This window comes from Erinaceus europaeus, chromosome 13, assembly GCF_950295315.1.
Source record: "Erinaceus europaeus chromosome 13, mEriEur2.1, whole genome shotgun sequence".
NCBI classification, from domain to species: Eukaryota; Metazoa; Chordata; class Mammalia; order Eulipotyphla; family Erinaceidae; genus Erinaceus; species Erinaceus europaeus.
The window spans coordinates 8,980,289-9,003,788 of record NC_080174.1 but is presented as its reverse complement, the minus strand read 5'-3'; the positions used below and the strand labels follow the sequence as shown (position 1 = coordinate 9,003,788).

The window sequence follows — 23,500 nt, the reverse complement described above, 5'->3', positions numbered from 1 at the left end:
ATTTCTGGCAAACAGTGGTTTCAGAAGTTGAGTCTGTGGCCTCAGGCATACAAGTTGTATACTTCTAACACACTGAGCTGTCGCCTGGCCCTGTGCCTTTTTACAGATTTATTTATCTCCATGAGAGAGAAAAAAACAGAACCGTACCTCAGCTCTGGCTTTTGGGTTTTACTAAGGATTGTACCTGGGGCCTCAAGCATTAAAGTCTGGTGCGAAATTATTGTGTTGGCTCCCAGCCCTTGTGTCCTGTGTTTTTGTGTGAGAGAGAATCAGGGCATATGCAGAGGTTGAACTCAGGACCCTATGCCATGCCACTTCCCTAACTACCCCTATGTACTTTTTTAAAAAAACGTTTTTAACCTTCTTTACTCCAGGGATATGCAAATTTATAAGTTGAATTGAAGGACCTTGCATTTAAAAATTTATTTATTTATTTATTGCCTTCAGGGTTATTGCTGGGGCTCGGTGCCTGTACCACGAATCCACTGCTCCTGGAAACCATTTTCCCCCCCTTTTGTTGCCCTTGTTTTCCACTGACAAACTGTTGAACTGTTAGCAGTCACTTAGTCTCTCCTTAGGCCCCTCTCTCCTCTCTGTCACCAGCCACGCGTGTTTGTACTCACGGGTGATTTACTGGCTTTCTGTGGTCATTCTAGTCCTGTCTTGTTTCGGTCCGGGTGGTCTCCTTTGGTATTCCTAGTTGATCCGGGAGAGGAGAGGAGAGGAGAGAAAGCGATCTGCTGCTCGTAGCTCCGCCTCCGGAAGTCGAATCCCTTGTTGCCCTAGTTTTATCATTGTTGTGGTTATTATTATTGCTGTTGTTGCTGTCGTTCGATAAGACAGAGAGAAATGGAGAGAGGAGGGGGAGAGAAAGACAGACACCTGCAGACCTGCTTCACCGCCTGTGAAGCGACTCCCCTGCAGGTGGGGAGCCGGGGCCTCGAACTGGGATCCTTACATTGGTCCTTGCGCTTCGCATCTCGTGCGCTTAACCCGTTTATATAGGAAGAGAGAGAGAGACAGACTGGTACATGTGTTGCCGGGGATTGAACTTGGGACCTCATGCTTGAGAGTCCAGTATTTTATCAACGGCGTCACCTCCCGGACCACCCTTGCAAATTGTGTACTAAACTTTGGTTCTTTAGCTCTGTGTACTAAATTTAGTTGTTTAGTTGGGGGAGATGTGAGACCTCATTATAACTTTTGTTACTAATACATTTTAAAATTATTATTTAGGTTCTAAAAATGTAGCTTTTCTATTGCTATTCAAAACTGTAATATTTCCCTTAGACACCTGCCATGCTTTAGAAATGGGGTATTTTTGGGAGTCGGGCTGTAGCACAGCGGGTTAAGTGCAGGTGGCGCAAAGCACAAGGGACCGGCATAAGGATCCCGGTTCGAACCCCGGCTCCCCACCTGCAGGGGAGTCGCTTCACAGGTGGTGAAGCAGGTCTGCAGGTGTCTATCTTTCTCTCCTCCTCTCTATCTTCCCCTCCTCTCTCCATTTCTCTCTGTCCTATCCAACAACAACAACAACAACAATAATAACTACAACAATAAAACAACAAGGGCAACAAAAGGGAATAAATAAAATAAAATATTTAAAAAAATAAAAAAAAAGAAATGGGGTATTTTGCATAATAACAAAGCAGATATTTATGTGAAAAGCACTCATAGGGAAAGATACTTAGTTTGAAAGCTTATTACCATTTTAATTTGTCATACCCTTGCAAGCACTTTTACAAGATTTAGTTACTACATTTGAGAGAGAGCTTCACATGAGATGAAGGCCAGAGCATTACTCTGATACATGGAGGGCTGAAGATTGAGCCCAGAACCCCAGCCTAAGGCACACAGGGTTTTTGCATCACCACTGTGCTACTTACCAGCTGGAGAGTGACACTGCTAATGTTCCTTGATCACAGTTGTTAAATGCATTTAATATGTTATGTTGTTATTACCACCGGGCTTCTGGGACTCTGCCTGGGACTTGATGCCTGCATAATGAATCCTCTCTGGACTTTTTTTTTCTCTCTCTCTCTCTCCCAATTTTATAGGAGAGGGAGAGGGAGAGGGAGAGAGAGAGAGAGACCTGTGGCACCGCTTCATGGTTCGTGAAACTTCTTCCCTACAGGAGGGGACAGGACTTGAACCCAAGTCCTTCAGTATGTAACATGTGCTTTCAACTGGGTATGCCATTTTTCAGCCCCCATATTAACTTTTTTCATTTTTATTTTTTTAGACAGAAGAGGGAGACAGAGGAGAGCTGGCTTTCCTTTTTATCCTATGCAAAATACTGAATTTCTGGTTTTGCTTTTTATAGCTATTTAGAGAAAATCAAAATCCTACCATTTTAATAGTTAATTTTTAGCTTTAGCTAATTGATTTTTCACATAAATATTTGTGACAATTTAGAAATCAGTATGATCTAGTTAGAAAATGAGAAATTACAGCTTTGTTCTACTGTATCAGTTTTCCATCGCTGTCTGACAGATTGTCACAAACTATAGCTTATGATAGATCCCATGTTTTTGTTTCACAATTTCTGTGGCTCAGGGTCCTATCACTGGACAGTTGAGTCCTCTGCTGATTGTCTTAGAAGCCTGAAATGAAGGTGTCACCATGCCATGCTCTCAGACTTCTCACTGCATTCAGGTTACTGACTGAATATAGTGCCTTGCCATGCTGAAGGAACCAAGGTCTTCTCTCTGTTGTTTGCCAGATCTCTGTGCATTGAGATTAGCTCACACCCTCATAGCCACTTTGGGGTCCAGTAGCCAGGCCCTCGTGTGTCCTCATAGGGGTGGGAGAGAGGTGTCATTACAGAGACACTAACCCTGCTGGATCAGGGCCTCACTCCATAATCTTAATGATCTCTAAAGTAAATTCCTTTCTGTCGAAGTACAGACATGCTGGGTGTTGGGAGTTCGGCACAGATATTTTGTTGGAGGGTCAGTGTTGGCAAGTAGAGATAGAACAGGGTTGTTTTAAATATACATGTTTTTTAGAATAACAATTATTTGTTTACATACAAATGAGATTTTTTAAAAGATTTTATTTATTAATGAGAAAGATAGGAGGAGAGAGAAAGAGCGAGACATCACTCTGGCACATGTGCTGCCAGGGATCGAACTCAGGGCCTCATGCTTGAGAGTCCAGTGCTTTATCACTGCTCCACCTCCCGGACCACACAAACGAGATTTTATTGAAAGCTTTTTCTTCTCACCTTATGCTAGATTTCCCAAAGAAATACAGGGATTGAAGTGTCAGGAAGCTCAGAAAGGTCAAAATAGTCTTAACTGAGGGGAGACTTGATGAAGTGAACTAACAGGGATCAATTTTTAATATATATAAGTGTGTGTGTGTGTGTGTGTGTGTGTGTGTGTGTGTGTGTGTGTGTGTGTGTAGTCACCAGGGTAATCGCTGGGGCATGGTGACTACGCGACTTCATCATTCCTGCTTGCTTGGCCATCTTTAAGTAGAGAGTGACAGAGTGGGAGGGAGAAGGAAAAGGGAAAGCAGACAGCAGCTCTCTGCCCCTCTGCTTGGGAAGCTTTCCCGCGCAGGTGCAGGCAGGAGTGAGAGGCTCAAGCCTGGGCCGGCCGCGTGCCTGACAGGGCATGGTCCAGCCGAGCTGTTTTGCCAGCCCACCGTTTATTGGATGGTCAGTTTTAGACATCCATTGATTCATTGCTGCCGTGGAAGAAGTTTGCTTGATCTGTGCTCTCTCTCCTTGCCTTCTGTAATACCTTGGGTCTGAAGGTTGAATCTTGGAATTGTACAGGATAAATTATTTCCCTTTTTGGTCCTATCTTTTGTGTATGCTGTGGCTTCAGTTTTCCTATTTAAAGAAAATTTAGGTAGGTGGGCGGTAGCACAGCGCAGGTTACGTGCAGGTGGCGTGAAGTGCAAGGGCCAGTGTAAGGATCCTGGTTCGAGCCTCAGCTCCCCACCTGCAGGGGGGTCGCTTTACAAGCGGTGAAGCAGGTCTGCAGGTGTCTGTCTTTCTCTCCCCCTCTCAGTCTTCCCCTCCGCTCTTCATTTCTCTCTGTCGTATCCAACAACGACGACATCAATAACAACAACAATAATAACTACAACAATAAAAACAAGGGCAACAAAAAGGAATAAATAAATAAATATTTAACTTAATTTTATTTCATAGAACAGAGAGAAATTGAGAGAGAGGGAGAAGTGGCAAGAGAGAAAGAGACAGAGAGACCCCTGCAACACTGCTTTAACTTGAAACTTGCCCCTGCATGTGGGACTGGGAGCTTGAATCTGGGTCCTTGTACAGGGTAATACTCCCAGCCTCCGGTTTCCTGTTTGTCAATTACTAGTCTTCTCTCATTTCTGCTTCTTAAAATTTCTTTCTTTTAATTTGTGATGTCTTCTGCTGATAAAAGTTTTTTTAATATCTTTATTTGTTAGATAGAGACAGTTATAAATCAAAAGGAGCGAGGGAGATAGAGGGGGAGAGAGACACCCGTAGCCCTGCTTTATCACTTTTGAAGCTTTCCCCCTGCAGGTGGGGATTGTGGGCTTGCACGTGGGTCCTTGTGCACTCAGCTGGCATGTGCTACCACCCTGGGCCCTTCTCTTCACCCTTCCACTTTCTGATTTTCTGATTCATTAGCCTGCAATCATTCATTCATTCCTTTCTCTTTATCTCTTTTACTGCCCTCCCATTCCGAAGATAAGAAAAATATCAGCATGCTGTCTTGCATCAGAGTATCAAGATCATGTTGGTTCTAGGAATTTTTGTGGTTTTCTTTTCTTTCTTTTCTTTCTTTGGGAATTTGAGGGGTCTTAATCTCTTCATGGTCTGAAAGGAGCAATATTGAGAAATATGGATTAGAATGATTGTTTTATTGATAGTTTAGATTCCCCTTAAGGTTAACTGTTGGTCAGAGAGAGACCCAGCAACCTTGAAAGCACAAGATTAACCTGTAAACGAACAAGATTTTATCTGAATTTAATGAATATCTGGAGATCTGGTAGTTGCTCAGTGTAGGAAAGGGTGAGTGAAGAGCATGCTTGAGATAGCCCACATGAAGGCATTTTGTTACATTCTGAGTAGTGAGCTTTACTCAGTGCATAGTGTTTATTACAAAAAAAAAAAAAAGAAAGAAAAAGAAGGAAATAAAACCACAGAATTTGTGGGATTGAGAAATAGTAGTACCCCAGGGAGCCTGGTTGGTGTGGTGCACCTGGTTGAGTGGACATTGTCATGCACAAGGACCTGGGTTCAAGTCCCTGGCCCCCGCCTGCAGGAGGGCAGCTGCACAAGTGGTGACATGGGGTTGTGGGTGTCTTTCTTTCTCCCAGTCTGCCTCCCCCTTCCTTCCCAGTTTCTCCATCTTTATCCAGAAAATCAATAAAATTTAGAGAGAGGGGTGCTTTGGGGAGAAATACCAGATCAGGGCCTGGCCTTTTTTTTTTTAAGTTCCTTTGAAACATACCCTGCACACTTCACATACAGATACACAGATTGTGTCTGCTTTCTCGTGCATGGGTACACCACCTAAGTAGTGTGACCCACAGAGTCTAAAATGTTTTGCTTTGCTGGCCACTGATCTAGTTAGTAGTGAACCACTTTTTAAATTCTTTATTGCAAATAAGTTTTTTTTTGAAGAGACATGGCCAAGATATATTGGTTTAGGTAAAAGATTTCTCAAACCTTGATTGAAGTCATTAGACACTGATTTGACATTTCTTTCAGATCAGAAAATACACAGTGATGTGTCTGCAAGTGACCTAATAGAGATCAAATGCTACAAGTTCATTGAGTACTGTTTTTTTGAAACAGAATGAGTCAGACTGAAATCCTAGTACCTTTCTCTTGAAATAAAACCTGGAGAGCCCAAAGGAAGAGGCATATCAATACTGGAGCTTCATTTCAGTCATTCGGGACAGATGGATGTAGTTGAAATGTAAAGAATTGTCACCTGACAAAACATAGCAGGGGAGAAATTCCATTTGGGAAGAAGAGTTCACAGGCTTGTTAGTGTAAGTGGTTCCATCAACTATTAACAGAGAACCCCAAGAAAGCTCAGTCTTTTACTGAGGGGTGAGTTTGATGAAATCAGGTAACAGAGAACAGCCGCCACTTCAGAATCTGGTAGAGGTGGTAGCTGCAGGGAGCCGTGCCCCAAGAAATGGTGGTGGGATTATATACCAGAGACTGGGTAGGCCAAGGCCTCCGGTGCAGGGCTGACCTGACTCAGTAGAGGTGGGGGCATCAGGCAGAGGAGAAAGGCCCCGAAATGCCTTTCGTTTCTTCTTCAGCATTCACCAGTGTGAACTCATGGTGTGTTTTCTTTCAAAAATCAACTTTTGAGGAGAGGGAGAGGGTCTGCAGGAGAGCTCAGGTGGATAGATAGCGTGCATTTCACCCAGTGCTGTAGTGTCTCTCTGTCTAGCCCTGTCTTTGTATCTTGAAGAAGTAAAGCCCCAGTTCAGTGACCAAATAAATAAATAAATAAATAAATCGAGAGAGGGAGTGGGAGAATTACATTTCTTGTGGTCTGAGAGGTGGCACAGTGGATAAAGCACTGGACTCTCAAGCATGAGGTCCCAAGTTCAATCCCTGGCAGCACACGTACCAGAGTGATGTCTGGTTCTTTCTCTCTCTGCTATCTTTGTCATTGATAAATAAATAAAATCTTGAAAGGGGAGGGGGAGAAAGAGAGAAAGAGGATATTACGTTCCCCTTTATAGTGTGGAAGGGGATAGATACCGTTCTAATTCTTTATCTCTTGAAAGGGGGGCAGCTAACCAGAGCACTGCTCAGTCTGGTGTGTGGAGTGAGGATCAAATCTGGGGCTTCGTGTAAGCGGGTCGTGTAAGCGGGTCCTGTAAGCGGGTCGTGTAAGCGGGTCCTGTAAGCGGGTCGTGTAAGCGGGTCGTGTAAGCGGGTCGTGTAAGCGGGTCCTGTAAGCGGGTCCTGTAAGCGGGTCCTGTAAGCGGGTCGTGTAAGCGGGTCCTGTAAGCGGGTCCTGTAAGCGGGTCGTGTAAGCGGGTCCTGTAAGCGGGTCCTGTAAGCGGGTCGTGTAAGCGGGTCCTGTAAGCGGGTCCTGTAAGCGGGTCCTGTAAGCGGGTCGTGTAAGCGGGTCCTGTAAGCGGGTCCTGTAAGCGGGTCCTGTAAGCGGGTCCTGGGCTCTGCCACCCGCCCTCATCTGTCTTTCCAGTTTTTGGTGATGGGGTGATGCATCTAAATAGGATGATGGTCAAAATGACAGTGGCCAAGGACGTTTTCAGCTGGATGATTTTTTTTTTTATTATTAACTGCCTTATGCTGGGCTGTGTCATCTTGTACATCTAAAGATAGATTAAATGTAGTTTCTTCATAGACAGCGAATTACCTACTGTACAGGTTTTAAAACGCTAATGGACTAGGACAGATTCATTACTCCTTTAGTGAATACAGGGATGTTCGTAAAGTTCTCAACAAATAAAGTCTTTCAGTAGAGGTCCTAGAGGCTTGTGTTTGCTCAGGGTTGAGCCACCCTGGAGTAGGTAGAAGGCTTCAATTGTACAGAGGGGAAACTATGAAGAAACTCTGTCTTCAGAGCCATGTGTTAGGTTCAAAAGTTCACTGAATTTCTAAATCTAAGACATTTTAAATACACAACTTAAACATACACACTTAGACTCCAGCTATTTCACACTGTAACATGTCACTCAGCCAGGTGCGCCGCCACCCGGCCCCAAACTCCAGCTATTTCAAAAAGGAACTCTGAAGTAGCTTTACTTAATAAAATTAATTGTGTTTGAAAATCTATTTAAGTGTATCTTAAAATAGTTTTGTTGTATGCAGATATATATACATATATATATAGTATCCTATATATAGATTGTGTTTGTATGTAAATATTTACCAAAAAACCATGAAAGTTACAAACATAAAAACATATGTAAATGACATGTTTATAAACACAAGCAGCATTTTTTTTTTAATTGAGGGGGCAAATGCTTTATAGTGGATTCATTGACATATATGTACAACCCATTTTTTAAAATTGGAAAGTAAACACAAACTAGCAGAATCCAAGGCGAATATGGTCGGTGAATTATGGCATGATGAGCTCTCTGGGTAGAGATAAATGCTGTTCTTTCCCCAGTCATTTCATTGGGGACATAGTGGTTTATAGGACAGTAGTGAACACATGCTACAATGTTTCATCTAAGAAAAATAAACATTTCTTTATGAAACTGCTACAAGACAGTAAGCCCTGGTAAGATTCATTCATGCATTCATAGGACAGAGTCAGAAATTGAGAGGGAGGGTGAGGGGGATAGAAAAGGAGGGAGAAGCCACCTGTAGGACTGCTCCACTGCTGGTGAAGTGGTCTCTACCTCCAACATACACACATGCCCTGCTAGCAAGGGCTTGAACTAAGGACTTTTTGAAAAATACACAGTATCTCTGAGTAGTTAGTATCCAAAGTTTCTACAGTGCATACATTTAAAATAAAAGTCTTCAATAAGTGGTAACTTCACATTGTTGAAAATGGTTTACAAAACTGAATTTGATTTCCGTTATGTCTGTCCAGCAGCCCCCACCTGCCCAAGAAAGAAAAGTTAGGAAAGTTGCTAAGAAGGTAGATCAGTGCTCCATTAAAAATTGAGGATTTTACCGCATGAAAAATGTTGACTGTAGAAGAACTTGTATTTCCTAGTAATGTAAATAACTATTTCGACCCTTTAAAAAAAATATTCGTATTTAAATGGAGAATACTTACAAAAGAGGTTTTTTTTAAATTTTTTAAAAAAAATTGTTTTTTTTCCTCCCCTTTTGTTGCCCTTGTTATATCGTTGCTGTAGTTATTGTTGTTATTGATAGTTGTCGTTGTTGGATAGGACAGAGAGAAATGAAGAGAGGAAGGGAAGACAGGAGGGGAGAAAGAAGGACACCTGCAGACCTGCTTCACCACCTGTGAAGTGACTCCCCTGCAGGTGGTGAGCCAGGGGCTCGAACCGGGATCCTTAAGCAGGTCCTTGCGCTTCGCACCACATGTGCTTGACCCTAGTGTATTCTAAACACTTTATTTCTGATCCCCCCCCACACTGTGTATAACTTTTTTATTTATTGGGGGATTAATGTTTTACAGTCAACTGTAAATACAATAGTTTGTACATGCATAACATTTCCCTGTTTTTTAATTTTTTTTGCCACCAGGGTTATCGCCGGAGCTGGCGGTGCCTCCACTACAGATCCACTGCTCCTGTGATTTTTTTTTTTTATCTTTTGGATAGAACAGAGGGAAATTGATTGGGGGGAGGGGCATAGAGAGGTAGAGAGAAAGATAGACATCTGCAGACATGTTTCACCGCTTGTGAAGCAACCTGCCTGCAGCTGGGGAGCCTGTGCTGGTCCTTGGCGCTGTGTACTATGTGCCCTTAATCCAGCGTGCCACTGCCTGGGCCCCTAAATACTTTATTTTCCATGCAGACAGTTCAGTGCTGTAAATGAGGAAGCTAGGATTCAGAGGTCTAACAACGTGTAACAAAGTAATGTAGTCGAAATTGGAATTCAGGTGTTTCTGTCCTGCCTACCTTGCCATAACAAATACCTATTTTCTGCCTGATGATTTTCATTGGTGAACAGGGAAAAAACTAAACAAGATATGGTTTCTGTTCTTATTATTACTTCTTTTTCCTACAGAAGTAAAGCACCGGAGGGCATCTCAGGTGAACTGTAACTTGGGATTCCTAAATAATTAAGGGAAAATGGCCTTTATTTAATTTATATGATCTCCTGTAAGCTTTAAGTAAAGAGTGTGCTGATGTTATTTTTGTGTATGGCAAGTAAATAAGCAGACATTCTAAGGCCGGTTGATAGGGATTGAAGCCATGAGTATATTACAATCCCTTGACGACTCAGATTATTACTGTTGTCGTTACAGAGTAAGATTTACTCTGCAGAATTGAAGAGATTATGTGACTGGCATGTTCAAAATCTTTAGGACAGGTGTCCTGCAAGTATTGCTGAAGTTTCAGCTTTAAGTATCCAAGCTAAATAAAAACTCAGGCATCTGGAGTTTGAGTTCTTAAACTTCAGAATTCCTTGACTAACACGGTTGCTTTTTTTTTTTTGTCCTAAATATATATATATTTTTGGTCCTAAATCGATTTGAGGGAAATTATGGTTTACTGGACAGTTGTTGACTGTATAGAAGTGTGCAAACCACTCCCATCATCATTATGGTGGTGCAAGGGATTGAGCCTGGGGCTTTGGAGCCTCAGGCATGAGAGTCTCTTTGCATAACCATTATGCTGTCTACCTCCACCCTCTTCAATGGTATTTCCAAGGCAAACATCTTGGGGTGTTCTGTCTGTGTTTTCCCCTTTGTTTTGATAGCCTCAGGTCTAAATGTCTTTGATCCATGTGGAATTGACTTTCCTGCCTGGTGCTATGTGGGGGTCCTGTTTCATTCCTTTGCATGTTTCAGCCCAGTCTTCCTAGCACTTGTAGCAGAGACTCTTAAATACTGTTTTGGGTCCCCTTGTTAACTGTCTGTAGGCATGGTGGCGTCTGCATAACTTCTTAAAGGACCAGTTGGCATGGTTCATGTAGTCAAGCGCTGTCATCAATAAGAGGGCACTAGTATGAGCACTTGGACATTTGTACTTCTTCAAGAATTGTTTTTTGCCCGAATACATTTTGGTGGACTACTGAAATGAATTTAAATGGAATTAAAGGAACTTGAGGCCGTTGTTTCTTGCTGTGAGTCACTCTCACCCTAGTGGCAGTCTTTTTAAAAATCAGCTATTAGCAAATCATCACATAAGTAGTCCTTTGGCTGGCAATGAGAGATATGAGCATGGCATTGGGGGGCGAGTAAGTCAGCAGAGAAGAAGCACATGTATCAGGGTCTAGTCAAGGGAGACAGTGAGTGGACAGTGGGGAAGGGAGATTCAGCTACCAACAAGGTGTTGAAATCAAGACAGTTACTTAGGAACAGGTACCAAGGCAGGTGAAGCACAAGTCAGAGAGTTTTTTGAGTAAGTAGAGAGAATGAGAAAAACGGGGGGAAGTGACCTCACCAGCCACATCGCTGAAGTGAGACAGCCTGACTGTAAGAACATCTAAAGGAGCCCGTGGCAATCCGGAGGTTGACATTCCCTTTTCTGCAGTGCTTTGTGGCACGAATATTTGAGGGCTGGCATGAATGCAGGGGTCATAGACCACTAGAGGTTCTTGGGAAATGCATTTCTTCAAGTCAGGTCAGCTGGCCAAAAAGCCGTTACTAATTTATGCCAGCAAGTAATAAGGAATTTCTAAGATCACTGAATCAAGATGAATGACTTCAGTGAGGGGGGGGGGGAAGGAGGCGTTTGTCGATCTGGTTGGGAAGGAAGGGAAGGCTTGCTGAGTTAGATGGCCGTTTATTTGAGAAAAAGGAGTATGTGCTAATTATGGAGAGGCCTGTGAACGCTCCAGCTAGAGGGTTTGTTTGTGAAATCTTCATGAATAGAAGGCAACTGCCCGAATCAGAGGACTGGTGTGGGGAGCGGTGTCGGGAGCAAGGGGTGAGTGAGGCTGAGAGGGTAGGTGGGGTTGCCACTCGGGCTGTTGTATATGCTGTGTTATCTAGGAGAAGGAGGAGGTGGCTACTAGAAATCTCACTGGGTTTAATTTGTGAAAAGACAGGCCTTGGAGTCAGTGTTCTCCAGGTGAGAGGTGAAGGTAGTTGGGACTGTGATGGTGTCTGGAGAAGAGGATACAGCTGCAGAGAAGCTCGTAGCAGTCAGTCAGGGAGAGGTTAGAAGCCTGCGGGGGTGAAAGATATAGAGGCTCCAAACTTTGAATTGACCAACACATTCTTCTTAAATTTATCTTAAAAATCTGTTGAACTTGCTTTGTTTTTTCTTCAGTGTTCTAAAATGACCAGAGTTTAGTTTCCATCCTTGCATATGTATGTGTGTGTGTCTGTGTGTGTGTGTGTGTGTGTGTGTGTGTGTGTGTTTTAAATCGCCACAAGGGTTATCACTTGGGCTCGGTGCCAGCCAGCACTGTGAAGCCAGCGCTCCTGGCCATTTGTTTCTTTTTCCTTTCTATTTTATGCTGGGAGGGCAGGAGGAGATAGAGACCACTCGAAGCATCCTCTCTAGGTGGGGGCCAGGGAACTCGAACCCAACATTCCCGTGGCTTTTAAAAATCTTTGCAACATGTTAGTTTAAATGTTATCTCGTTGAGTATAATGCAGCTGTTAATATTCACTTATCTTGGCTGTCACGTCATTTCTCCGTGTTATTAATTGCTTCCGTCTTCTCTCTAAGCACTATCAGTATACTTTGCTTCTGTGAAAAATTTCAAGTTCAAAGTCATTGGAGAGGGTTATTGCTAAACATGGAATCTAAAGTGGTCAAGTCATATTTCTCTCCAGCTCCCCTGGCTAGGCAAAAACCCAACAGATTGCCCTTCCTGGACATTTCAAGTAAATGGGACCATGTGAGATAGTCTTTTTAGTTAAAAAAAAAACAAAAAAACTTTGGATAACGATTTCAAGGTTCAACCATGTTGTAGATGCCACCAAGGGATATTGCTGGGGCTTGGTGCACAGTGAAATCTGTCACTCCCAGTACCACCTCTGTCCTTCCCTCCCTGACTCCCCTCCCCTCTTCATTCCTGGAATAGAGACAAAAACCGAGAAGGAAGGGGGAAATAGAGAGGGAGAGACGCCTGCCTGTAGCACTACTTCACCCGTAAGGAAACTCACCTCACCCACCCTCCTGTGGATGGATGGGACCTGGGGGCTTGACTCTCCATCCTTGTGGGTGGTGGTCTCTGTGCTCTTCGAGGTGCTTCACTGTCCAGTTCCTACTTTATTCCCTTTTCACGGCTAATATTTCACTGAGTGATGTTTTGTTGTTCAACATTTGCTGGACGTTTGAGTGGCAATCACAAGTCTTCCTGTGAACATTTTCTCAGTTCTCAAGTATATATCTGGGAATAGAATTGACTATGATGTTTTGTTTTGTTTTAACTGTCAAACTTTTCAAAAGCTGGAAACACTTTATATTTCTTTTTTTTTTTTTAAAGAATTTATTTATTTATTCATGAGAATGATAAGAGGAGAGAGAGAAAGAACCAGCTATCACTCTGGTACATGTGCTACTGGGGATTGAACTCGGGACCTCATGGTTGAGAATCCAATGCCTTATCCACTGTACCACCTCCGGACCACAGACACTTTATATTTCTACTAGCACTCTAGAAAGTCTCCACAGACTCACTAACACTATATATATATATATATATATATATATATATATATATATATATATTTTAATTATAAGCAAGTAAGTGTGATGTAATATCAATTATGGTTTTGCTTTTTATTCCTCTGAGGTTAATGATATTGAACTTTATTTTTTAAAGAAAGGCATAATGATGATTTTACTGAGGATATAAAAATGGAAATGTTAAGCAATTTCCTATAATTGCTTGTATTTAACTTTGTTGTATTTAAAATTTGTTCTTTTTCATCAGCTATATTCTCTGAATGACTACAAACCACCGATATCTAAAGCAAAAATGACCCAGATTACTAAAGCAGCAATCAAAGCAATTAAGGTGAGTAATAAGTTTTCCTCTTATATTTTCAAAGGATAATGTTCAAGTCGGTATCTTGGAAAGTAAGTATTTTTTTTTTCAATTATTTTTTAAAGACTAATTTATTAATGAGAGGGAGAGTGAGACAGCTCAAACCAGAGTATCACTCTAGTACACAGGTTGCCAAGAATTAAACTCTGAATCTCATGCTGAAGAGTTCACCACTTCATCCACTGTTACCTCCAGGGCTGCCTTTCCTACCTCCCTCTGTCTCAGCCACCCTCCTCCCTCCCTCCCTCCTTCCCTTCCTTCTTTGCCTGGGTGTCACTGACTCCACCCTTCTTTCCTCCGTTTCTTTTCTTCTCAGAGAAAGACTCCACCAGTGTAGTGGGGCTGGGCTCCAACGTGGGTCACATAAAAACAGGCACACTACCCTACTTGGAGCTACTTTGTGGGCTCTGAGATCATTTTTTGTTTAATATTTATTTTCACAAGTGAGACAGAGAACCAGAGCATCATTCTGACACATGCAATGTCAGGGATTGAACTCTGGACATCATACTTGTACGTCAAAAATTCTACCATTGCACCACCTCCTGGGGCACTAATTTCTTTCTTTCTTTCTTTCTTTTTTTTTTTTTTAACTAGTGTTTTAAAAGCAGGTAAGTCTCTTTAGGTGCTGGGACTTACTAATTTTATTATTACAGAGTTTTATTCTCTTTTTAATATTTGCTTTTGTTGCCCTTGTTTTATTGTTGTTGTTATTGATGTCATTGTTGTTGGACAGGACAGAGAGGAGGGGAAGATGGGGAGAAAAAGACAGACACCTGCAGACGTGCTTCACCGCCTGTGAAGCGACTCTCCTGCAGGTGGGGAGCCGCGGGCTGGAACCAGGATCCTTCCGCTGGTCCTTGCGCTTTGCGCCACGTGCGCCTAACCCGCTGCGCTACTGCCCGACTCCCTATTACAGAGTTTTAATAATGGGATAGTAGGGAAATAATTGGACCATACTATATGGCATTTTAAATATAAGAAGAGGCCATTGTCTTGATATAGTAGTTTGAAACTTTTGTTAACTCATAGATGCTTTTAATATTGAAGGAAAAATACTGGGCTGTCTTCAGAGAAGTCCACATAGACTTAAGATTTTGCTCAACATTCCATAACTTTAAGAACTTTTCAGGCTTAACCAGAATTTTCCCTCTAGGAGCTTCTTGCCCCCAAAGCTTGAGACTCCCTAATGTGGGACTGTTAGCATTGAGAATGTCTGAGTACTTAAGTTTACTTAACATTGATCTCAGCCTATGGGTATTTGGTGATATATTTCTCTGCTTTAAATGAGATTATCAGCCATAGCCCAAATCAGTCAATCTCTTTGAATAGAGGATGTTTCGTCTTGTGCTTTTTTTTTTTCTTCTTCTTCTCTGTACTTTCTGTACTGTGACTTGATTTTTATGACCGTTCTGAGTGTGCAAGTTACTGAGTTGTCTCTTTTTTAAAATAATCTCTGGGGCTTCACTACTCTGGGTGGACTTTTTTTTTCAGATAGATAGAGAGACAGACAGAGGAGGGAGAGAGGGAAAGACACCACAACACCAAAGCTTCTTCCAGTGCGGCGGGGGCCTGTCTCGAGCATGGCTCATGTGTGTGACAAAGCAGGCGGTGTTCAGGTGAGTCACCTTGCAGGCTCATCGTTGTTCTTTCTAATCAGTGCTTAGAGATGTGCTTCTTTTGACGGGTGCTTGTTAACATGGCTTATTGTCCACATGTGATTGATGACCTATTGTCAGGAAGCCTGTGTGAATCACCAAAATTTGAGTTAGCAGGTGATTTTGATCTGAATTACATGGTAATTAGAAGCAAAATCTCTGTAAAATGTTTTATTTAAATAATTTGTGTAATCATTTAGTTGTTTTTTTAGGCATTAAATATTTGAGCGCCTCTAAAGTACCTAGTTTTTTTTTTTAAGTTTTTTTTTAAAAATTTATTTTTATTTATTTATTCCCTTTTGTTGCCCTTGTTGTTTTAGTACCTAGTTTTTAACTAAATAATTTTTATTAGTCCTTTAATATTGGGTACCTAGTAGTTTTGAGGTTGCTATAGGGTTCTTTCCCTTAATTAGCTTAAATTTGAATAAATTATTACCGTGTAGTAAGGACGTTTTGGTTAAAATTGATAAACTTAACTGATCTTGAGATGGTAAGTATGAGTCATGAAGCTTGATTAAAGTGAATTGTTTTGGTAGATCTTTGAAGGTATATTAAACTGTGTTTACCAGGAAAATTCTAGTCTAATTGAACAGATAATAAAATTTTGCTTCATTTTTTTTTTCTCTTTTAGTTTTATAAACACGTGGTACAGAGTGTTGAAAAATTCATTCAGAAAGTAAGTATATAATTTATCACACATTATGTTTTATGCTTAATTAAGAAACATCAAATATCTCATTTTAATTTTGTTTGTTGGCTGTTAAGTAGTATGGTAAAAGGTTGTTGCCTCAGTTATCTTCTCAAGCTGAATACCTAGAGAGCAGCTCTCCAGTTAGATAAAATGTGGATAAAACATTGCTTCCCTAGCCCCTTCTCTGCTGCTGATTCTTTTTGTCTTATCCACGAGGACATTATACTCCTTGACATTTTACTGCAGAGACCCAACATTCCACTTTCTACATTTATTGATTCTTTTTTATAATGAGGGCCTGCCTCTTTTTTATCATCAGTGTCTTTTGTTGTTAGTGTCACAATATTTGAGGGGCATGTGTAATTAGAACTGAAAATACTACGTAATAATAGTCCAGCTGTACTCAACCGTAACTGAATTTAAGCCTACTTCTTTTCTCTCCCTTCCCCTCACACTGTTATCTTTCTCTGGCACGTGTGATGCTGGGAGTTATATCGCAGGACCTTATGCTTTTAGATCCAACCTTTCAGCCACTGTGCCATGTCCCAGACCAATGTAATTTCATCTAGGTATTGTACTCTGACTGGGTCCATGTACTTAGAAAGAAGCAGAGCCACTTTTGAGAATCCAGGTACTTGGCGTTAAGGATTCAGTGAGGTTTCATTCAGGTTGCCACCTGTGTAACAGTTCTGTATTCTTTCCTTCACATGCTATAAGCAATGGAAATGGAGATACGGGGCTGCATGTGGAGATGTGTCATGACTCAGTGTTTTAGGCACCAAAGATTGATAGTGAATGATGGTGAGAAGTAAAAAGATAAATTAATAGTAAAGAAGGTGTCCTCTGAGCCAGGAAAACTGCTTAAAGGAAAATTCTGGCCTCTGGCATTTGAATTTTATTTCCTAATCAGTTTTTGCAAAAATCATTCATGCATTGATGGCCTCTCACTTTTAGGAAATAGAGGTAAAGATCAAAAGATGCAGGCAGATATGAGGACATTTTATAAGTAGAGTTTTTTATATTTATTTATTTATTCCCTTTTGTTGACCTTGTTTCATTTTATTGTTGTAGTTATTATTGTTGTCGTTGCTGTTGGATAGGACAGAGAGAGAAATGGAGAGAGGAGGGGAAGACAGAGAGGGGGAGAGGAAGACAGACTCCCCTGCAGGTGGGGAGTCGGGGCTTGAACCAGGATCCTTAAGCTGGTCCTTGCGCTTTGCGCCACATGCACTTAACCCCCTGCGCTACCACCCGACTCCCATAAGTAGAGTTTTAAACAGTTTGTACAAACTGTCTTACATCCTGTGTTTACATTATAAATCACTAACTTTCCATCTTTCTTAACCATGAAAACAAATTTTATTTTGTGTCAGAGACCTACATTTCTACCACCCATAGCTGATTGTACTCTTGTCATTTGCTAGTCTGAGATGCAAAGGCCAAACCTTCATCTCTGTTTAAAAATATTTGGGACGTAGCTTCTTCTGCCCATCTTTCTCTTGGCATAAGCACTATAAAGAAGTATGTCCACTGATTCGGAAAAGACTTGATTGTCACAACTCGGCAGTCATTTATTTTCATATAATCTGCTGTCTTTTCCAGTCTACTATAGTGTTTATCATTGTGACTATTAATAGATACCATAAGATCAGCAAAAAAAGAAAAGAAAAAAAGAAAGAAAAAATTACCCTTTATGGTTCTTATAATGGTCTGGAGATGAAACAGTATTGCTTTGTTTAGTAACCTTTTGAGAATATTACCTTCAGTGTGTTTACTGCATTGTCATATATGGCAGCAAGGAAAAAATGGCTTGTTTTAGAAGTTACTCCATGTAACAGACTAACTCCATGAATATTTGGAAAAAGCTGCATACAAACTTAAGAGGGTTTTTTTACTTTTCCAGAAACCAATTGATAGTTTTCTGCACTTTAGTCTTTCTCTTTTAAGAAGTCAAAACTGTTATTAAGGTTGGGACATTTCTATCAAAAGCTTGCTTTTTTTCTTCTGAAGTCTTATTTTACACATGCACAAATCCACACACGCTGTATATTGCAGTATATTGTGTGAGTCTGTGAAATTTTATCACAGACACATTTGAACAAAAGTGGATAGAGTAGGGGCAAAGCATTCAAGAGATCTGAGTGCTTGAAGCACTACCTTGAAAGGAGTAAGTATTCAGACTCGCAGTTTTGGTTGTGAACATTTCATAAAAATACTCTGCTCTGGGATATTTTAGGTTACTATTTTGTCCCTTTTGGGGTAGAAAGAAGCTATTCTGTTTCCTGTTGGGTTCTTCAAAGGCTGGACAAATAATCAAACATGACCCAGTTTGGTGAGAGAAAAAGTTATTTTTAAATAAGATGGTTCACATATTCACCTCTTGTACACACGGAAGAGGCCCAGAAATTCTGAATAACTCACCACAGGGCTATAGATATGATCCTAAATAGCTTTTCTTTTCTTTTTTATTTATTTATTTATTTATTTATTTATTTTATTCCCTTTTGCTGCCCTTGTTGTTTTATTGTTATAGTTATTATTGTTGTTGTCGTTGTTGGATAGGACAGAGAGAAATGGAGAGAGGAAGGGAAGACAGAGAGGGGGAGAGAAAGATAGACCCTAAATAGCTTTTCTAATGCAAAGCACTTTGGGGAAAATGAGAGTGAGTTAGAAAGATTGCCCTAAGAGGACATGGGAAAGCAAAGACGTGACTTTGGGGTAGTAGAGTCTTGTTAGCTTTTATTGAAGACATTGAGGATATTTCTGTGCTTCTCTTTGTGAAATGTATGTATACATATACAGGAAAGAAGAGAGTGATAGAGCAAACAGTTTGAGATGTATATTAACTACCATTGCAGAAAGTAGAACTTTGATTTGACAGCACTACAGTACTTTTGAGAAGGGATGTGGAGGGGGCACAGAGAAGGAGAGACTAGGCTTGCACATTGCTGTGGGAGTGGAGTGACCAGGCAATCAGCTATTTATTTCTGCACTGTTGCTAGGTGATACCAAATTAACTACACAGTGGTCGTAGTAACTTTGATGCTCACAACTAGTACGTGAGTTTGCATTACTGCCATCTCTTTTAGTACTTAATACTGTTAGGGTTGCATATTTCAGACCTAAGGGGTATTGGTTAAGATAAAGGTTATTAGTGGAAGAAAGCATCTTTAGTCAAGCACGTAAATCCCACCCAGCATTAACTAACTGCTGCTGGGGAAGTGACACTCCAGGGGTGGAAATGGGACCTTTATGTGGGAAGTACTGAGTTCAGTCCTCCACATAGCACGCGCAGCAGCAAGTGTGGGAAGTACTGAGTTCAGTCCTCCACACAGCACGCACAGCAGCAAGTGTTCAGGTCTCCCAGTAAGTGGGTAAATCCTTTTTGAAAACTCACGCCTTAAGATTATTTTTGGAATCCTAAGAGCTCATCAGAGGAATGAATTTCACTAGTTAAAGAGCTAAATATTCCCTTTAGGATAAGTAAAGCATATTTGTTTGCTTTGTGACCTTTTGGTTTTATTTTTATACCATTCAGTTTGGCCGTAGTTACTGTGCTAAGGTGTTTATTAAAATTATATTTGTTTACATGGTTTCATCAGGAACTAGGTTGATTTTTTTTTTTTTCCCCTTATTTGTTACCCACCTTCTCGGCCATGATGTGAAGAACTTGGTTCATTACTCATGGGGTGGAGTGTGGCTGTCTCGAGGCAGCCCACTTTCACCTGCTGTGCTCTTACAACTACACTTACATTTTTGAAAAAGCCATTTTAGCTGTGCTTCTTTAATATTGCCTTATTTTTTGCCGGAATACTTCTCAGCCCTGGCTTAAGATGGTGCCAAAGATTGAAACTGGGACAGTGGAACATTAGGCATGAAAGTCATTTTGTATAATCACCACACTGTTTCCCAGTTCCTCAATATCTTACAGCAGCTGGAAGTAGCAGTGCAGGTTCTCATCGTACAGTTCTATGATTTGTGTTTGTATATTATAAATCACATGTTCCCACTCACTCAAAGACTTTAAAAAAAATATTTATTCCCTTTTATTGTCCTTGTTTTATTGTTGTAGTTGTTGTTGTTGTCGTCATTGTTGGATAGAACAGAGAGAGGGAGAGAGGGGGAGAGGAAGCCAGACACCTGCAGACCTGCTTCATCACCTGTGAAGCGACTCCCCTGCAGGTGGGGAGCTGGAGGCTCAAACCGGGATCCTTATGCTGGTTCTTGTGCTTTGCGCTACGTGTTCTGAACCCACTGCGCCACTACCCGACCCCCTATTATTATTATTATTATTTTTAAAGATAGGACAGAGAGAAATGGAGAGAGATGGGGAAGACAGAGGGGGAGAGAAAAATAGACACCTGCAGACCAGCTTCACTGCCTGTGAAGTGACTCCCCTGCAGGTGGGGAGATGGGGGGTGTCGAAACGGGATCCTTACGCAGGTCCTTGCGTTTTGCACCACGTGCGCTTAACCCGCTGAGCTACTGCCCAGCTCCCCCCCATTTTTTTTTTTTTTTTTAAGATAAAGAAGATCTAGCATTCAAAAACAATAACTTTCATCAAAGTTGATATTTCTTGAACCTCTAGCTTGGTTAAAACAAAAACATAATCAATCACCAAACACCAGTATTATTGAAACACTTGATAAATTTAAGCAGAACCATGCAAGATTCTTGTGATTGGTACGAGAGGTCTCTATTCTTGATTTTCCAAAGACTTTAAGGAAAGTGTGTTATTGGGTTTGAAGGAAGTAGGATGTCCCCCCCCCCCCTTATTTTTCCTCTTAGCACTGCTCAGTTATGGTGGTATGTGTGTGTGGGGGGTTTGAACCTGGCACCTTAGAGTCTGTGTGTATGACATTATGCTATCTCCCTCACCCCACCTTGCCTTTGTACAGAGTAAGTCACTCGTAAGTTAATGCAGAAAAGTCCTCTTTCGAAATGTGTCCTTTGTGAGGTAGACTGAAGACTCTGGCACTCAGAAGTTGCCAAAACTTTTCAGGAATGCAGATTTTTACCTCATGCTGTTTATGATTGCCAGGAAACTTACTTTTGGTGAAATATTGACTCAACTTCCACCCCAAAACTTGAATCATGTTAGTGTCAATAATTATGCTTTGGTCAGCATATATTTGGGATGCCGGTTTCCTCATGCTTTGAATTTGGAGCAAATATAGGGACTAGAAAAACGATATAAACTAGTCTTCATTTTGCTCTCCAGACTAGATAAGGAAAGCAGGAGGAGACTTAGTATTACTCAGAATAAGGATAAGAATATTGAGAAACATTTGGGGGGTGGGGGAGGGTGGGGCAGGGCAGGAAAGCACAGTGGGTAAAGCACTGACTATCAAGCTTGAGGTCCTGAGTTCAGTCCCCAGTAGCACATGTACCAGAGTGATGTCTGGTTCTTTCCTATCTTTCTCATGAACAAATAAATAAAATCTTTAAAAAAAAAAAAAAAAGATTGGGGGCTAAATTTCTAGAATTGTAATTATAGTGTCCTAGCTTGTTTACAGGTGTACTATTGACATTTGATAAGTTTAGGGTTATTGTAGAAGTGCTATAATTAGCTTTGTTTTGCCCCTTAATCTTAAGTACAGAAGCCCTTTTGTGATGTGTTTTAGATGCACATTAGTACTTTTGCTAGAGCTCTCTAGAAATAAAGACATGAACTTTCTATCTGGCTTTCAGAAATAATTAAACACAGAAATACAGCATGATTCATTTATTATTCTGTTATTCAGGCTAGTATGCAACATTATTCTGGAACATACGAAGCTGACAGTAGAGTCTTTAAATGCCCGTTCTTGAGCTAGAAGCTAGGCAGGGTGAGCATCAGAACATTTACTTAAACATGTCAGCATTTTTTTTGTGTAAAATTTGTGATTTTTTTTTTTTTTTTTTGTATTTCACTCTTTCATTTCATTTCCTTCTCTTTCTTTTCATCAGTGTAAACCAGAATACAAGGTACCTGGACTTTATGTTATAGACTCCATTGTACGACAGTCTCGACACCAGTTTGGTCAAGAAAAGGATGTGTTTGCACCCAGATTTAGTAATAACATCATTAGCACTTTCCAGAATTTATATCGCTGCCCAGGGGATGATAAGGTATGCTCCTTCGAAAGAAAAAATATATAAAAATATCCACTAATTTCTGGTTTTTAGTCTTACTGGCTCAATAGATTATCTCACTTTAGGATTTTGTATTACCATTTACTCTTTAGTTTTTCCAAATCTGAAATGTGTCTATAGTCTTTTTTGTTCTTACACCTTAAAAAAAGAAAAAAGCAGAAAGCCCAGAGTTGTTATTACTTCTTAATTTATTGAAGCAATTTGTGTAAAACTGGTTCTATAGAGGCTTTGGAATTATAATTAAAGCTTGTTTATATAGACAAGCAGCTGAGCATTTAGATGGTATGTCTTGCGCTGATATTTGACTGTTTAGCGTCTGAGTAAAGGATTTGCAACCAGTCTCAATAGAAAAAAAAATAATAACCCCATACCAAAATTCTTTCGCTGTTTATAATGTTATCAGTGGTAGAAACCACATCAGAATTCTAGACAAGCAAGAAAACTTTGGACTCTTAAGTGAGGGTGCCTAAGGCTTGTTTATCCTGAAAAGTGGACTGAGATACTAAGTGACTTGCTTCGAATGCTGACTTAGAAAGTTAGGTGTGCTTTTCTTACAGGGTCAACTGCAGAATTATGTAAGGAAAAAAAGAAGTGGGTGAAGTCTAGTGATTGCTTTAAGGAAGAACCACAGGCTTTTAAGAGCATCATACATCTTCCATTTTCTCATGTACAGAATCAGGATGTTTTGTAAATATGTTTATTATGCTGTCTTAAATCAGAAAATAGTATAAAAAAATCAGGAAACAGTCTGCTATAATGGGAAGATGAGATAAGTTTGTAACTGTGCAGTCCCTTATAAACTGTTCTTGGATATGCTTCTTGAGACAACAGTAAAAAATTACTTTAATAATTCTGTGAAGACCAAAAAAAAAAAAGCTTCTAACTACTACCTAAAACTTCTAGTTTGTAATATCATGTAAAGACTTTTGAAGGAATTTATGTGTTGAAATAGTGTTTTATTTTAATTTTTTGAGAGAGATGCAGCGAGAGAGAGAGAGAGAGAGAGAGAGAGACAGAGAGAAACCCCAGAGCACTGCTCAGCTCTGGCTTATGGTGGGGCGGGGGATTGAACGTGGGACTTAGGAGCCTCAGGCATGAGAGCCTGTCTCCATAACCATTATGCTGTCTCCCTCCGCCCGAAATAGTGTTTTTATGTAAAGCAAAGAAAAATCAGACACTTTTTATGTCTTCACATCTAAGAAAGGAGAAATAGTTCAAAGAAAAATCTCTTTAAACACAAAGTATTAGAAAAATTAATGCTTAGTTTCAGTCTGTTTAAATTAGGTCCCTAATTGAGTAATTATAATAGGACATATGACTTCTGTTTATAGAACCTTGATGTGACAGGTATAAGTCAGACTAGTGCTCTAATGTAATCATTTTTACTTTTACCAGTGACAGCAG

The 23,500-nt window shown here is 40.6% G+C and overlaps 1 protein-coding gene across 7 annotated transcripts in view; it reads left to right on the top strand.

Moving 5' to 3' along the window:
- SCAF8 (SR-related CTD associated factor 8) overlaps positions 1 to 23,500 on the top strand; it is a 153,745-nt gene that overhangs the window by 30,159 nt on the left and 100,086 nt on the right. For all 7 annotated transcript variants that reach the window (XM_060205293.1, XM_060205292.1, XM_060205297.1 and 4 more), the window contains 3 exons: positions 13,499 to 13,582; positions 15,902 to 15,946; positions 21,911 to 22,072. In XM_060205293.1, coding sequence (XP_060061276.1) covers positions 13,499 to 13,582; positions 15,902 to 15,946; positions 21,911 to 22,072 — 291 coding nt within the window. The remainder of the gene's footprint in view (positions 1 to 13,498; positions 13,583 to 15,901; positions 15,947 to 21,910; positions 22,073 to 23,500) is intronic.